General features: G+C 43.1%; 1 protein-coding gene across 6 annotated transcripts in view; it reads left to right on the top strand.

Moving 5' to 3' along the window:
- The window catches only part of SYNE2 (spectrin repeat containing nuclear envelope protein 2), a 582,128-nt gene extending 567,283 nt beyond the window's left edge, over positions 1–14,845 (top strand). For all 6 annotated transcript variants that reach the window (XM_073609718.1, XM_073609721.1, XM_073609720.1 and 3 more), the window contains one exon: positions 13,780–14,845. In XM_073609718.1, the coding sequence (XP_073465819.1) occupies positions 13,780–14,005 (226 nt within the window). In that variant the 3' untranslated portion in view covers positions 14,006–14,845. The remainder of the gene's footprint in view (positions 1–13,779) is intronic.
- Positions 14,846–16,023: the final 1,178 nt, after the last annotated feature.

Raw genomic sequence — 16,023 nt, 5'->3', positions numbered from 1 at the left:
AACCCCCCCCCCCCCCCGGCTTGCTCGATCAGAAAGGCGGCGATTCACTCCCACTACCCCAACCCGCCCGCGCTCGATTGAGCGATCTGGAAGGCGGCAATCCATGGCCTTACCTTATGCAACGGTAGAGGTGTGGGGAGGACGACGATGACTAGGTGGTGACGGGGCCATTGCTTCTCCTCCCGGCCAAACAGGCAGCGGGTCCTGAGACCCACTTGGCCGAGAGTCCTAAGACTCCTGGGTTGAGATGCAGGAAGACATTAGCCAATATTTGCTAATGTCACACAAGTGAGCCCACCCTTTTTTGAAGCCAATTAGAGCCTCAGGCTCTAATCATGCTAAAACAAGAAAAAAAAAAGACCACATTGAATCCCATGCGTCCAGCATGGGGATTAGGGGACAGGCGCATATATTAGGGCATAATGAGCGGGCCGCCACTGGTTTTGTACATCTGTGCATACTATTTTCAGGTCATTGATTAGGTAGAGATGCTAGGTTGGCACTCTGAAGGCTGCACCTTAAATGCCAAGTCTTTAGTGTTGCACTTCACTTATTTGCCCTCACAGATTCACTATAACCCCATCCAAATAATGCATATGTATGAGGCTTTGACCATAGCTTGTTTTTCTTTTCTTTTTCAATAGTATTTGATTTTCTGTAAAAAAAAAAAAAAAAAAGAAAAAAAAAAAAGATTTGCAAAACCAAAAAAGATGTTTTAGAATGCGCCCAAAAAGGTTTGGTAAGACTGTATAGAAACAGGAGGAAACCATTGTTCAACAGACATTAACATTCTCAGCGTGATATTAGAATATGATTTTGAATAGGATAAGTGCTTGAGCAAAAGTAAACCCAAATATGAAAGATTATGTTGTAATGATTGTGTGTCTATAGTCCATTTTTTAGATTTGGATAGCGTAAGAAAAGATTAAAACCTCTGTCAGATTTTTTTTTTTTTTTTTATCGTACATCATGGGACACAGAGCCTTAAGTAATTACTTAATGAGTTATGGGCCACCTTCAGGTGATGGACACTGGTATACCCAATACAGGAAGTTCACTCCCTATATAACCCCTCCTCCTTCCAGGAGCACATCAGTTTTTTCACCAGTGTCTAATGTGTTGGTCACGAGTGAAGATGTGCTCTGAGAAGCTCCAGGAGGGATCCATGCTGGATTTAAATTCCTCCATAGACCAGATCCATCCAAGCCACAGGATGGTACCCGGGCCTCGCAAAGAAGAACAAGGTTTTGCCTGTAACGCTTCTCTTTGAAGGCTGGACCCCAGGAACCAGGACTCTTTTTGGTCTTGCTACATTACCTAAAGTTGCTCCTGAGGGGTGCTATACAGGTCCAAAGGAGTGGAACCCCTATTATAGGGACCCGGTCTTTGAAGGTTTACTAACGCAACCCGCCGTGATGGGTGAAATTTGGATATGTCTATTACAGCAGTATCCTGCAGCGAAGATAAGGTAAGGGAAGAAGCCTAGGAACTGTAAAAAGTCCACCTATGCCCTTTTCTTCCATATATGTAAAACATTGTATGCCTTAAAAGCTCTCCACTGGAGGGAGTAAATTAAACGTGTCAAATAAAACCAAAGAATATCCAAGCTCAACTTACCAAGCAGCCTGCGACCAACCAAATTAACCTGTCTAACAGTATGCGTTAAAAACAGGGGTTTAGTTGCACACATTTGTAAATACATGCGTAAGCTGCAGGCCACGGCAAGGCACCCTGTATCCTGCAGACCCTAACTCTAACTTTAAAGAGTCTCCACAGTTGGGAGCACATGTATTCTAATCGATAGATGAAGGGCAGATGACTGGAGGGAGCCCAACCCTCCTTAAAGGCGCAGGAACACACTGAACACCCAGCACATTGCACAATGGCAGCAAAGGTGTCAGTGCATTGCCTGACCAATATATCAACAATACAAAAAAGGTCACTGCCCCCACCTATAACTGGTCTTCACAGCACTGGAAGGGCAAACGCATGTCAAATAAAACCAAAGAATATCCAAGCTCAACTTGCCAACCAGCCTGAGAGCAACCAAATTTTTTTTTTATAATCAAAATTTTTTTATTTTCTGTTATACTTTTCACAATTCACAATTAAACATCCTTAAATTCATATTTTACAATAATTACGCAGGATTAACATATTAAACATTAATAAGAGACCAATTGGTAACATCGTTCTCTTACAACTAACCCTATCCCCTCCCAAAAAAAAAAAAAAAAGGGAATGAAAAAACCGCTGCCTGTCTCAACCCCCTCCCTCCCCTAACATATGTTCGACAACCAAATATATCCTGTGATTGATGAGGTTCCCAATATTTGTGCGTATCTGTCTGTGTATCCAAATCCACATTGACACCCCCACCACCTACAAACCAACACATTAAACAAGCTTAAAAAAAAAAAAAAAAAAAACCACGACACCCGTACATACCCTGTGGTTATTGTTAATTATCCCATAATTATATTTATTGGCCAATCATGGCCTAGTTCCTCACTTCTATTAAGTAATTTATTTAAAGTGATCCAATTAATCCTAAAATACCTTCATGTGTTACCCCCTATTGTGTAAGAGGCCACTAACAGCCATATTAAATATAACATCTATAAAAAAAAAAACCCTAGGTGATTAGCATAATTCCCATTGATTGTGTGTTTCAATCTTCATATCCCCTTCTTTAGTGATGTTCCCTACACCATGCGCTTACAAACCAGCACATTAAACAACAATAAGAAAAAAAAAACAAGAAAACTAAGAGACATTCACCTTACCACCTCCCTCCCCCCTTTCACCAAATCAGGTATCTCATTATACGGGTAAAAGGGACAGGGAGGGGGGGGAGAGACAGCAGTCTAAACAAAAATAAATAAATAAAATAAAAAAAAAATATATAAGAAAACCCCAATTCCTTCCTTTTCCTCCCTGGCTAAACCCCTATGCAACTAATCCAAGGTATTTATATGGCCCTGGCTCCCTGCACCTTCTCGTTTCAGATTTCACTCTTAATCTATCCCCTGTACACACTGTATCCAGCCTGCCCATATGTTCTCAAATTCCCCTTTTTTGTCTTTAACTACATGAATCCATCTTTCCGCTTCCATTGTCCGGTTGACCTCCCTTTTCCAATCCTCTAATGTTGGGCAGGTAATCTGCTTCCGAAATCTTGGAATTAATATTTTGGCTGCATTTAATAAATGTGGTGTAATGCTCCTCCTATAGGCCTTGATTGTGCCAGTTGTTCCATAAAATAAGAAGTCCAAGGGTGTACACTCTATAGATCTAGGGGCTAACCTCTTGATCCATGGTGCAACTGCTTCCCAGAATTCCTTAATCCTGGGGCATTCCCACCACAGGTGAAGAAATGTACCCCTTTGCTCGCACCCTCTCCAGCATCGGGCATCTGCTGTTGGATATATCCTATTTAATCTTGCTGGTGTCCTATACCACCTTGTCAAAAATTTATAGGCCATTTCCTGAGAATACGAGCTTATGGATGTTGAATAAGTTGATTGGATCATTTTTTTAATTCGTTCGTCTGATAGTACTTTATTTAGTTCTCTTTCCCATTCCCTGACAAAGTATGGGATTGTTTTCTTTTGGGTACTAAGTATCAGGCTGTACATCTGGGACAACATATGTCTGCCTTCCCCCAGGTGTACACACCGGCTCTCAAACCTAGTTATTGTATTTAATGGTCTCAGAAGGGGTTTAATTTTTTTGAAAAAACTTTTCATTTGATTGTATCTCCATCCTGTTATAGATATATTCCCTAGTGCTGTAACCAGCTCTGAATAAGTTGCTAAGGTCCCCCGTGGGGCAAACTTGCCACAGGTGACATCTCCGTCCCTCCCCCATGCCCCCAGGAATCCTCCTCCCTCCCCCGGTGGGAACCATGGGAAACCCTCCAGTGGAGCTAAGGGGGACACCCGGGGGAGTACTCTCCTGTTTTATTTAGATTATCCCATGTTATCAGTGTGTTCCAGGACAGGGGGGATGTCCATTTCGAGAGTCCTCTTTCCGTATTCGGAATCCAGGGAGCTCCTGCCAGGTTCCTCCCCGCTATAGCTTTCTCTAATGGGACCCACATTTTACTAGGGGAATCATGACACCAATTCAAAATACGCACCAGTGACATTGCCTTATAGTATGTTGATATATCAGGAAGGCCCAAACCTCCTTCAGCCTTACTTCTACACAGGATGTCGTGTGTCAGCCCTGGTCTTTTATTATTCCACACAAATGCTGTAAAAGCCTTCCGTATCTGTTTAAAAAAGATCCCTGGTAACTTAATCGGAACTGTATGTAACATATAAATAATTCTAGGTAGTATACACATCTTAATGGCACTCACTCTTCCAAACCATGTTAAATATTGTCCTGTCCATTTCTTTAAGTCCTCCCTTAACCCAGCTATCAGGGGAGTATAATTAAGCTCATACAACATTTTTTGATCTGAGGTGACATGAATCCCTAAGTAAAACAGTGAATCTTTCTTCCACACAAAGGGGTATTCCCTCTTCAATATCTCTGCCATCTCTTGAGGGACATGACTGGGAAGAAGTATTGATTTTTCATAATTGATTTTAAAATTAGATAGCCTACCATATTTACTCACCTGCATGAGTGACACTAGGGAAGTCTGAGGTGCTGAGAGGTAAAACAGCAGATCATCAGCATAGGCTGATGCCTTATGCTCCACGCCCCCCACGCCTATTCCCCTTATCTCCCCATTACCTCTAATCTTACAGAGAAATGGTTCTAACATTATAGCAAATATTAGCGGGGAAAGTGGGCACCCCTGCCTTGTTCCGTTTCGTATGTTGAGATAGTCCGAGATTGTACCATTCACTTTAACTCTTGCTCTTGGATCTGCGTAAAGGGCCATTATCCATCCCATCATACGGTCACCTAGACCCACTCCCTTCAGAACTTCTTTCATAAAGCCCCAATTCACCCTATCGAAGGCTTTTTCTGCATCCATCTGTAGTACGATCCTTGGGGCTTTCTCTGGACCGTATTGTATCCAGTGGAGCAGATGGAGTGCCCGGATGGTATTATCCCTTGCCTCACGTCCTTTTACAAAACCTGTCTGGTCGGGGTGCACCAAATCCCCTATATGTTCTTGCAATCTCATAGCTAAAATTTTGGCAAGCAATTTTTTAATGTCTGAGTTGAGCAGAGAAATAGGCCTATAATTGGCGCAGTATTGAGGGTCTTTCCCCTCTTTGGGGATTATGGTTATATACGCCACCAGGGCTTCTGGGGGCAAAGAATTAACTGCATTAATAGAGTTAAAATAGTTACATAGCGGTTTTATCAACTCCGAAGAGAATTTTTTATAGTAAGCATTTGTCAGGCCGTCCGGGCCAGGACTTTCCCCGCTGGTAGGGCCGCTGTTGCTCTGCTCAACTCATTCACCGTAATTGGCTGGTCCATTTCCGTCTTAATCATCTCAGATATGGTCGGCATGGATGATTCCCTGATATATTCTCGTGTTTCCTCCCTTGTTTGATCTTCATTATTTCCTAATTGAGCTGTCTCCGGTGTCTGAATGTTTATATAGGGTCTGGTAGAATTTATGAAATTCTTTCGCTATGGCCTGTGTTTCCACTACTTTCCTGTTATGATTTAATAGATTATGAACATGTCTAGAATCTTGCTGCTTTTTAAGTTGTTTAGCTAATAGTCTTCAGCATTTGTTACCTTGCTCATAGAACCTATGGGCAAAATATCTATATTTATTGTTTATTTTACGATCCAGACATTGTGCAAGTTCTGTTCGAAGGTGCCCTAGTTGTTGGATATCTGAGGGATCTAAGTTTTTTTTTTTTTTTATGTTTAGTCTCTAATATGTTAATTTTCTCCAATAGCTCTGTCACTTCCCTTTTCCTTTCTTTCTTAATATAGGCTCCATAGGCTATTAATTCTCCCCTTATAACTGATTTATGAGCTTCCCACACTGACTGCTCAGACACCTCTCCTGGCGTATTCCTTTCAAAATAGAGCAACCGAATTAACCTGTCTAACAGTATGCGTTTCAAAACAGGGGTTTAGTTGCACACATTTGCAAATACATGCGTAAGCTGCAGGCCATGGCAAGGCACCCTGTATCCTGCAGACCCTAACTCTAATTTTAACCACTTCAGCCCCAGACCATTTGCCTGGCAGAAGACCAGAGCACTTTTTGCGATTCGGCAATGTTTTTTTAACTGACAATTGCGCGGTCATGCGACGTGGCTCCCAAACAGAATTGACGTCCTTTTTTTTTTCCCCACAAATAGAGCTTTCTTTTAGTGGTATTTGATCACCTCTGCGGTTTTTATAAACAAAAAAATAGCGACAATTTTGAAAAAAACGCATTATTTTTTACTTTTGCTATAATAAATATCCCCCAAAAATATATTATTTTTTTTTTCCTCAGTTTGGGCCAATACATATTCTTCTACATATTTTTGGTAAAAAAAAATCGCAATAAGCGTTTATTGATTGGTTTGTGCAAAAGTTATAGCCTCTAAAAAATAGGGGATAGTATTATGGCATTTTTATTTAATATTTTTTTTTTTTTTTAACTAGTAATGGCGGCATCAGCGATTTTTATCATGACTGCGACAATCTGGCGGACAGATCGGACACTTTTGGGACCATTCACATTTATACAGCGATCAGTGCGATTAAAAATTGATTACTGTGTAAATGTGACTGGCAGTGAAGGGGTTAACCACTAGGGGCGCTGTAGGGGTTAAGTGTGTCCTAGGGAGTGATTCTAACTGGGGGGGGGGGCAGCTGTGGGCTATGTGTGACACGACACTGATCACCGCTCCCGATTACAGGGAGCTGTGATCAATGTCCTTGTCACTAGGCAGAACGGGGAAATGCCTGTTTACATCAGCATTTCCCCATTCTTCCTCTGCGTGAGACGATCGCGGGTATCCCCACGGACATCAAGTCCGCGGGACCCGCGATCACACTCACGGAGCTCGCGGCAGGCGCACGCACCCGTAAGCCGCTAACAGGTACGTCAATATGTACATGCCCTTCTGCCGACGTATATCGGTGTGAGCCGGTCGGCAAGCGGTTAAAGAGTCTCCACAGTGTGGGAGCACATGTAGTCTGATGGATAGATAAAGGGCAGATGACTGGAGGGAGTCCAACCCTCCTTTAAAGGCGCAGGAACACACTGAACACCCAGCAACTAAACCCCTGTTTTTAACTCCTACTGTTAGACAGGTTAATTCGGTTGGTCGCAGGCTGGTTGGTAAGTTGAGCTTGGATATCCTTTGGTTTTATTTGACATGTTTTTGCCCTTCCAGTGCTCCTTGCTGTGGGGGCAGTGACCTTTTTTTGTATTGTTGACATATTGCTGAGTAAATTACACATAACTTGGTAAGTTGCTTCTCAGCAGCTCTGTGTCCGGCTATAACAGCATGTGTGGTCCCAGCAGCCAGAGGGAGGTTCTTGGTTGAACAAATGGTGTTTCCTCTTTAAGGGAACTAAGTGGGGGTACAGCAGCAGTTCATAATGATATATTTTTATGTATAAGATGGCCCCTACTAGAACATTATCTACTAAGAAGCCATACACCACTGCTGATAAAACTCCCCCCTACCCCTTCCCTCCCCTCCCAGAGAGGTGCGGTGGAGGCTTCCACGGTTATATATATCAGATTTGCCTTTCTATATTAAGCACTATCTGCAGAAGTTTGTTGCGCCCCAGCCTTGTATTACAAGGCAGCACGTTCTCTGGCAGGTGTCAGACGGCGGGTAATGCAGCCATAGCTTGCAGGCTCTGACGGCCAACGCCTCCTCCCCTTCGGGTCTGCATTTACAGACCCGAATGCCCTCCGCGCACGTGGACTAGTGTCATTTTTGAGCAAGGGGGAGGGCGTGTATTTGAGAGGGGTGTAGTCTAAGAAGTAGGCGGTGCCGTGTGCGGGACGTAGCGTCCACGTGGAGCACACGACGCATACACTGAAGGGCGGTAGACGCTGAGGATGCCAAATGAGGCTCTCACCTGGGGTTTTAAAGACAGGCGCTCTCATTATCAGAAATCTCATGGAGGAGAAATCTATAACTGAAGAGAGGAAGTCTGACACACTAAGGGACACGAGCACTGGGGCACCTAAGGGATGTATACAGGCATTTCCAGTACAGGAAATACAATTGTTACTCAGCACCAAAAGCTGATCTTTATGGTGGCATTGTTTTGCTAAAACTATTGCTCAGCAAGTAGTATATTTTTCTTAAAGTGCCTCTGCTTTTGTGCTTAGCACTATGACTTCCAGAGCTACCACAAAGGTACCAAAAACTCCACCTCCAGGCGCTGGGAACTCCAGTCATGCCTCCACACTGTCATCCTCTCCGGAGATACCAGTTATGGCAAGCCAGGGTGAGTCATTGGAACCAATTGGTGGTACTACTGCTTCTCACACTTCAGCCCCTGTATACGTGACTGAAGATGCATTTTAGTCTGCCCTGCAGGGCCTAGAAGGAAGATTGGCGGGTTTAATCGCATCCTCCATCCAAATGGATAGGAAGCGTGCCAGATCCCCCTCCCCCACCTCAAACCCTTTACCGAGGGAACAGTGGGCACAGGATGAGGTATTATCCTCAGGTGATCACGGGGAAAAACAAGCCGATTATTCCTCTGTGGAGGAAACAACAGTTGATGAACAATCTGAGAGAATTCTGGTACAAACTCTTACGGAGATGGTTCGTTCCACTTTCATGCTACCCCTAAGAAAGTCAGCTGAAAGTTTGGTTTCTTCCTTGGGTTCTTTAAAAACCCTTACAGCCTTTTCATGCGTTTCCGGTCCATGCATTACTAAAACTTATTTATGCTGAATGGGATCACCCGGATAAGCATTTTCTCCCTCCAAAGAAATTCTCAGTTCTCTATCCCATGGAGGAGAAATTCACCAAAGAATGGAAAGTACCAGCACTTGGCGCTGCGATTTTCAGTGTGAACAAAAGTTTAACTTGTCCAGTAGACAATGCACAAATGCTTAAAGATCCAACAGATAAAAAGTTGGAATTCCTGTTAAAATCCTCTTTTTACTTTGCAGTTGCAGCAATAGGCATCTGTCAGTCCCTAAGGGACCAGTTTAGACAGGCCCTTAAAGATTTTCCTGCACACAGGCCCACGATTTGGCCGAACTACCAAGGGTGCTATGTTGTCATAGACACCATGAAAGACTCTATTTACCAGGTGTCCTGCCTTGCACTTGTGCTCGTACACATGCGTAGGACCCTGTGGTAAAAAAAAAAAAAATGTTTTTTTGGTCAGCCGAAGCACCTTTCAAAAGGCTTCTGAATAGTTTCCCTTTTCATAGGGATCGACTATTTGGGGAGGATTTGGTCAAACACATCCAAATGATTTCTAGTGGGAAAGGCACTCTTTTGCCCAAAAGAAAGTATAAACGTCCTTCATATAAACTGACTCCTTCCCTTGCGCCTGCGTGTTAGATCCCCCTCCCCTACCTTAGACCCCTTATCAAGGGAACAGTGTGTAGAGGATGAGGGGTTAGGAGGGGTCAGGAAGAAAGGTATACCGATTACTCTTCTGCGGCGGAAACAACGGTAGATGATCCTTTTTCAGCCTCGCAATCTGAGAGATTGCTGGTACAATCTCTTACAGAGATGGTTCGTGCCTCTTTCAAGCTACCTCTAGCAGAGTCAGCTGATAGTTCTGTTTCTTCTTTAGGTTCCTTAAAACCTTCACAGCCTTTTCAGGCGTTTTCTGTACATGAACAGAAGAGCAAGCTTTGGGGTTTTATTCAACAGACCCATTCTAGATCTAAAGAATCTAAATCAGTTCCTGAAGATCTGCTCCTTTCAATGGAGTTGATCAGGTCAGTAGCTTCTATCTTACAAGGAGGAGAACTTCTGGCATCTATCGACATCAGGGATGCATATCTGCATGTCCCTACATTTTCCGCTCACCAAAGGTCTTTGCGGTTCGAAGTAGAACAACAGCATTTCAGTTTGTGGCTTTGCCCTTTGAGCCAGCTACAGCACCCTGAGTGTTCACAAAAGTGCTGGCCCCACCTCTAGCCAGGTTAAGGGCACAGGGCATAACAGTCTTGGCGTACCTAGACGATCTATTGCTAATAGACCAATCGATGGCTCGCTTATAGCAAAGTGTACGCATTACAACCAGTTACCTGGAAAGTCTGGGTTAGATTCTCAACCTAGAGAAGTCTTCCTTGAAGCTGCTAAGAAAGCTGCAGTATTTGGGCCTGATCATAGACACAGCCCAGAAAAAGGTGTTCTTGCCTCCGGCAAAGATCAGCTCCATACGAGAGCTGGTGCGGATGGTCAGGTCGAAAAGAAATCCCTCAATTCGCCTTTGCATGAGGTTGTTAGGAAAGATGGTGGCTTCATTTGAAGCAGTCCCCTATGCCCAGTTCCATTTGAGACTGTTGCAAGACAAAATCCTGTCTGCTTGGAACAAAACGATTCAAGCTTTGGACTTGCCAATGCGGCTGTCCCCAAGAGTGTCCCAAAGCCTCAGTTGGCGGTTACTAACCCAGAAGCTGCTGAAAGGAAAATCCTTCAGACCAGTTATCTGGAAAGTAGTAACGACAGATGCCAGCATTTTAGGCTGGGGAACAGTTCTAGAGAAAACGACTGTCCAGGGACAATGGTCAAAAACCGAAAGAGCCTTGCCCATCAACATCCTAGAGATTCGGGCAGTGCGTCTGGCTCTGAAAGCCTGGCATTCCAGGTTAAGGGATTGTCCTGTCCGGTTCCAATCCAACAATGCCACAGCTGTGGCCTATATCAATCACCAAGGGAGCACCAAGAGTCTCTCAGCACAGAGAGAGGTGAACTATATTCTAACTTGGGGAGAAAGGAATGTTCCAGTGCTTATCTGGCAGTCTTCATTCCGGGAGTAGAGAATTGGCAGGCGGACTACTTAAGTCACCAGCAGTTATTCCCAGGGGAATGGTCTCTTCACCCCGACATTTTTTGGGCTATTTTCCAAAGATGGGGGACTCCGGACATAGTGTCCAGATTCAACATGAAGTTAGTCAACTTTGTGTCCAGGACAAGGGATCCACTCGCATGCGGAACAGATGCGTTGGTGACCCCGTGGGATCAGTTTTCACTGATCTATGCATATCCCCCCTATTCAGTTGCTACCACGACTTCTTTCGCAGAATCAAGCTGGAAAGAAAGTCTGTAATTCTGGTAGCACCAGCATGGCCCAGAACGTCATGGTATGCAGAAAACGTAAAGATGGCAGTGGAGGATGCATGGTCCCTTCCACTAGGGCCAGACCTGCTCTCACAGGGGCCGATATTCCATCCTACTTTACAAATGCAAAATTTAACGGCCTGGCTATTGAAACCCACATTCTAAAAAAAAAAAAAAAAAAGTGGGCTTTCCGGGTCATTGTTTCTACTTTGATTAATGCAAGGAAGCCAGCGTCCAGAGCTATATATTATAGAGTCTGGAAGGCTTATGTTTACTGGTGTGAATCCAAAGGTTGGCACCCTCGGAGATATATCATAAGCAGAATTCTTGCCTTTCTACAATTAGGCGTAGAGATTAAATTGGCCTTGAGTACTATTAAGGGCCAAGTCTTATTTCAAAGACCGCTTGCCACGCATTATTTAGTCCAGGGTTTCATGCAAGGGGTGATGCGGATTAATCCGCCAGTTAAACCACCTTTTGAGCCCTTGGGACTTGAACTTAGTTTTGTCTGTGTTATTTGAACCGATACAACATATTCCCTTAGTCCTTCTGACAAGGAAGTTGGTATTTCTTTATCGTACATCATGGGACACAGATCCTTAATTACTTAATGGGTTATGGGCCACCTTCAGGTGTTGACACTGGTATACCCAATACAGGAAGTTCACTCCCCTATATAAACCCTCCTCCTTTCAGGAGTACCTCCGTTTTTTTGCCAGTGTCTAAGGTGTTGGTCACGAGTGAAGATGTGCTCTGAGGAGCTCCAGGAGGGATCCATGCTGGATTTACAAAACCTCCACAACCGGATCCATCCATACCACTGCGGCCACTGGATGGTACCCGGGCCTCGCATAGAAGAACAAGGTTTTGCCTGTAATGCTTCTCTTTAAGGGCTGGACCCTAGAAACCAGGACTCTTTTTGGTCTTGCTACATTACCTAAAGTTTTCCTGAGGGGTGCTATACAGGTCCAAAGGAGTGGAACCCCTATTAAGGGACCCAGTCTTTAAAGGTTTAACGCTGCCATGGGTGAAGTTTGGATCTGTCTGTTTTCAGCAGTATCCTGCAGCAAGGAAAATGTAAGAGAAAGGCTTAGGAACTGCAAAGTCCACCTATGCCTTTTCTTCCATATGTAACGTTGTAATGCCTTAAAGTTTCCTAGAGGGAGTTAGAATACACATACTATTTCAATCTGTGCTACAACAATGTGTGTCCTAGCAGCTGGAGGGTGTTCTTCATTTCCTCTCCCCCCAATTGGGAAACTTAGTGGCTGGGGGTACATGTACTGTGGTACATTACACCCTGTAAGCAGTTTTGGGAAATCTGCGCTGCCATTTCAGTGTGACAAGCACTAAAGGCTGATTCACAAACTAAGTACCAGCCCGCTCTCGAGGGGTACAGGGCGGCTTTCTTCGATAAAACATTTTTACGTTTACTTGCCTATGCAAAGAAGCTAACCTTTCTCAAAGGGAAGACGGAAATGCCGCATGGCGGCTGCAGCCTCCTCTTCTCCTCCTGGGACACATAGGGGACACAGAAGTCCCGCCCCTCTTTTTATGGGGTTTAAGTATATTGCTTGGCTACAAAAACTGAGGTACTCCTGGAAGGAGGAGAGGTTATATAGGGGAGTGAATTTCCTGTATTGGGTATACCAGTGTCAACACCTGAAGGTGGCCCATAACCCATTAAGTAATTACTTAAGGCTCTGTGTCCAATGATGTACTCCAAGAAAAGGATTTTACAGGTAAGCTGTTATAAAAATCATTTTTTTTTTTGTGTCTTTGCTTGGATTGATTTACCTTCTCAATCCTGGTGGCTAGTGATGGGCGAAGTCTAAAATTGTGTATTTCTAAGTTGCCAACCACTGCTGTAATTTCGAGCTGAAGGGGGCCTCAAATGTGGCTCTTGATATCACCAAAGAGCCACACATATTGTTCAATATATGTAGTGCTTGAGAGGACTATAAGCAAATGCAGAATAGAGGAAATGAGGGTCAGAGCGTGTGGACATGCTACATTTTTGGCAGGAGATATGCTGCAGAAGACAATATGAACATCATGAAGCTAGTAGAGAACGATGCGGTTTGCCCTAATCAGTGTTCCCACTACAAATTTCTGAGGTCCGAGGGCCACACATCATACACCAAAGGGGGGCAGGTTGGGCACCAAGGAATTACAGCACTAAAACAGGAGGCTAGGGGAAATCTTTCATTGGGTCACCACCACATCCTTATGCATTTCCAAACATAAAGTGAACAGCAGTATTCGCAATGGGGCACAGACCACACATGTCCACTTTGACTAGGGTTAACCTCTCCCTGCTTTCCTTTATTAAATTAAATAAATATTTGCTATAAGTATATGAAGTGTGCACATTGTGTAGGGCCTAACATTACATGAACTGAACACTTTTTTGGAACCAATAGAAAAAAAATAGTTATACTTATTTTACGCACTTCTCTAAAGTGTAACCATATTACCTTTTAGTAAATGCAATATAATTCAGTGCTGAAAACCTAAGATTCCAAGTCCCAGAATGTACTTTAACCTATACATTTATTTATTCTTGCAGAAACCAAGAGCCCGCCGCCACAGTCCAGGAAACCTCGAAAAAGCGATCATTCTTCTACCGTGTATTACGTGCTGCCCTTCCTCTCCAGCTTCTACTTCTCCTCCTTCTCCTCCTCGCCTGCATGATTCCCTTCTCCGAGGAGGACTACAGCTGTGCCCAAGCAAATAACTTTGCCCGCTCCTTTTACCCAATGCTGAGGTATACCAATGGGCCTCCACCAACCTAAATGGGGTTCATATGCACTTCAAATGACATTCCAATGTTGTATGTGCAGTCTCCAGTGTGACACACCAGCAGCCCATGTGATCCGATTATCTCAGTTGTTACACCATCATTGTTGATGTGTGGTGTTTTTTTAATTTTATTTTTTGTACAAAACTGCAGGGTTGCTTTCATCTGGGGGGTACTAAGGTTGCGCCAGCAAATGGTACATGGGGGGCAAAGATTTGCATGCACATAGTAACTTTATATTGCAGTGTAACTGGTGGCGGTTCATAAGGATATAGCCATTTTAATAACTTTTTAGATAACGCAATAACAGAGTTTATTTAATTGCAGTGCAAGGAGCAGTGGCGTGCCATGACACAAAATCAATTCAGATTGCGCACTGTTCTTTGAATTTTATTAAATAAACCCGTTTTGTGTTTTCCTTCTCAGTGTTTGTGATTAGGAATTTTATTTCATGACTGTGGCTTTTATCCACCATTTTATTTTACCATTTTTTTATGTAAAATTTTAAATGGTAATTACTATGTAAATTTAGCACAGTTCTCAGAATCAAGTCATCTATATTCCTATGTTGTACAGAGCAATTTGCTTTTATACTGACGATTTCTGGCTTATTAAGTGTTGTACAGCTATATTTGAGGGGTTTTATTGTTCACTTTGTAAACCATTATGCAAATCGCAAAACATTGAAAAAGGGATTTGAAGGTCATTCATGTTTCAAGCCGTATCTTAAAAAAAAAAGGGATTCTAATATATTCTGTAAAATAATGTTCCACAAGCAAAAATGAAAATTTGTTTGACGGGTATTCATTTAATAAACTTCTTATGACCTTTGTAATTTATATTTTATTTTTTGTCTTTGTTGGGTTTATGCAGTACAAAACATATAGTATTTGTGTATTCCCCCCCCCCCTATTTAGCTAAACTTTGTCTCATATGTAGTCTAGGTCCTTGGAATTAAAGTGCAGAGGTGGTCTGCAGACCATTGGTGAAAATACTCCATTCTATGCGTTTCCTGCATAATGGCTATGGTAAAGTCATAGAGCAGCTTTTTAAAGTGCATGTAAACATGAGCAATAACTTTTTATTTGCTCCTATGATAAATGCTTGAGGGTCCCTGCTCAGGCTATCAAAGTCCGGTTAATTGGATGCCACTGACCAGTGAGGGTGCAGACTGAGGAAAGGACCATCCAGACCCAAAGCATAATGCAAAACTGAAAAGGGTACTTTTTTATTTGCTCCCTTATGGTCTGATAAAGCTGAACACCAGAAGATTGTGAATGTTGACCATAAAGTCCTGTCACTTCGTACATTTTATCATTGTTTTTGTTAAACCTTCATAGTCTCTTAGGAAAGTACTTTTGGAAAGTTTGTGATGTCATTGCTCATATAGCGATGGTATAACTACAGCCAGGCTCCCAGAGGTGGCATTAGGGAAGTACCTACATCGCTTCCTCTCCCTGTGCTGTGCCGCTGGATGAAACTACAATTCCAATCATGCCATGGGAATTATATGTCACGGAGTTCATTTTTCATAACTCACCAACCTATTGTGGCAGTCATAAATGAGCATGATAGAAAAGGAGTATCCTGGCCTGTCATTCATGGTATTATGTCATGGTTGGTGGGACAGACTGTAAAGTTTCCTTGCCTATAAACCAGATTCGATCACATTCGTGGGCAGTGTAGACTGTGAGTCTGAGATCCTGTATTCTCCCACTGCAGCAAACGGTGACATAATTACATTATCGCTTGTAAATACAGAATGACAGCGGGTGTGTTACAAGATCGGTAACCCAAAGAGCAGCCTTGGTGGCCACAGTTTTTACACACTGTAATCAGTAGACTTTTTTTGCATAATTTTATGGAGTGATTTTTCAATGGCTGAAACACTGTATGCGGTAGTAAAAAATGTAAGTGCTTTAAATTTTCAACAGGAGTTTGGCTTTAACCACTTTGGCACTTTTTCATTTTTTGCACACATGTAAAAATCTGCATTCTTGGCTATAAAATTAC

This window comes from Aquarana catesbeiana, linkage group LG13 (genome assembly GCF_042186555.1).
Source record: "Aquarana catesbeiana isolate 2022-GZ linkage group LG13, ASM4218655v1, whole genome shotgun sequence".
In the NCBI taxonomy this organism is placed as follows: Eukaryota; Metazoa; Chordata; class Amphibia; order Anura; family Ranidae; genus Aquarana; species Aquarana catesbeiana.
The sequence above is the reverse complement of the archived record's forward strand: the minus strand, read 5'-3'. Positions and strand labels throughout refer to the sequence as shown.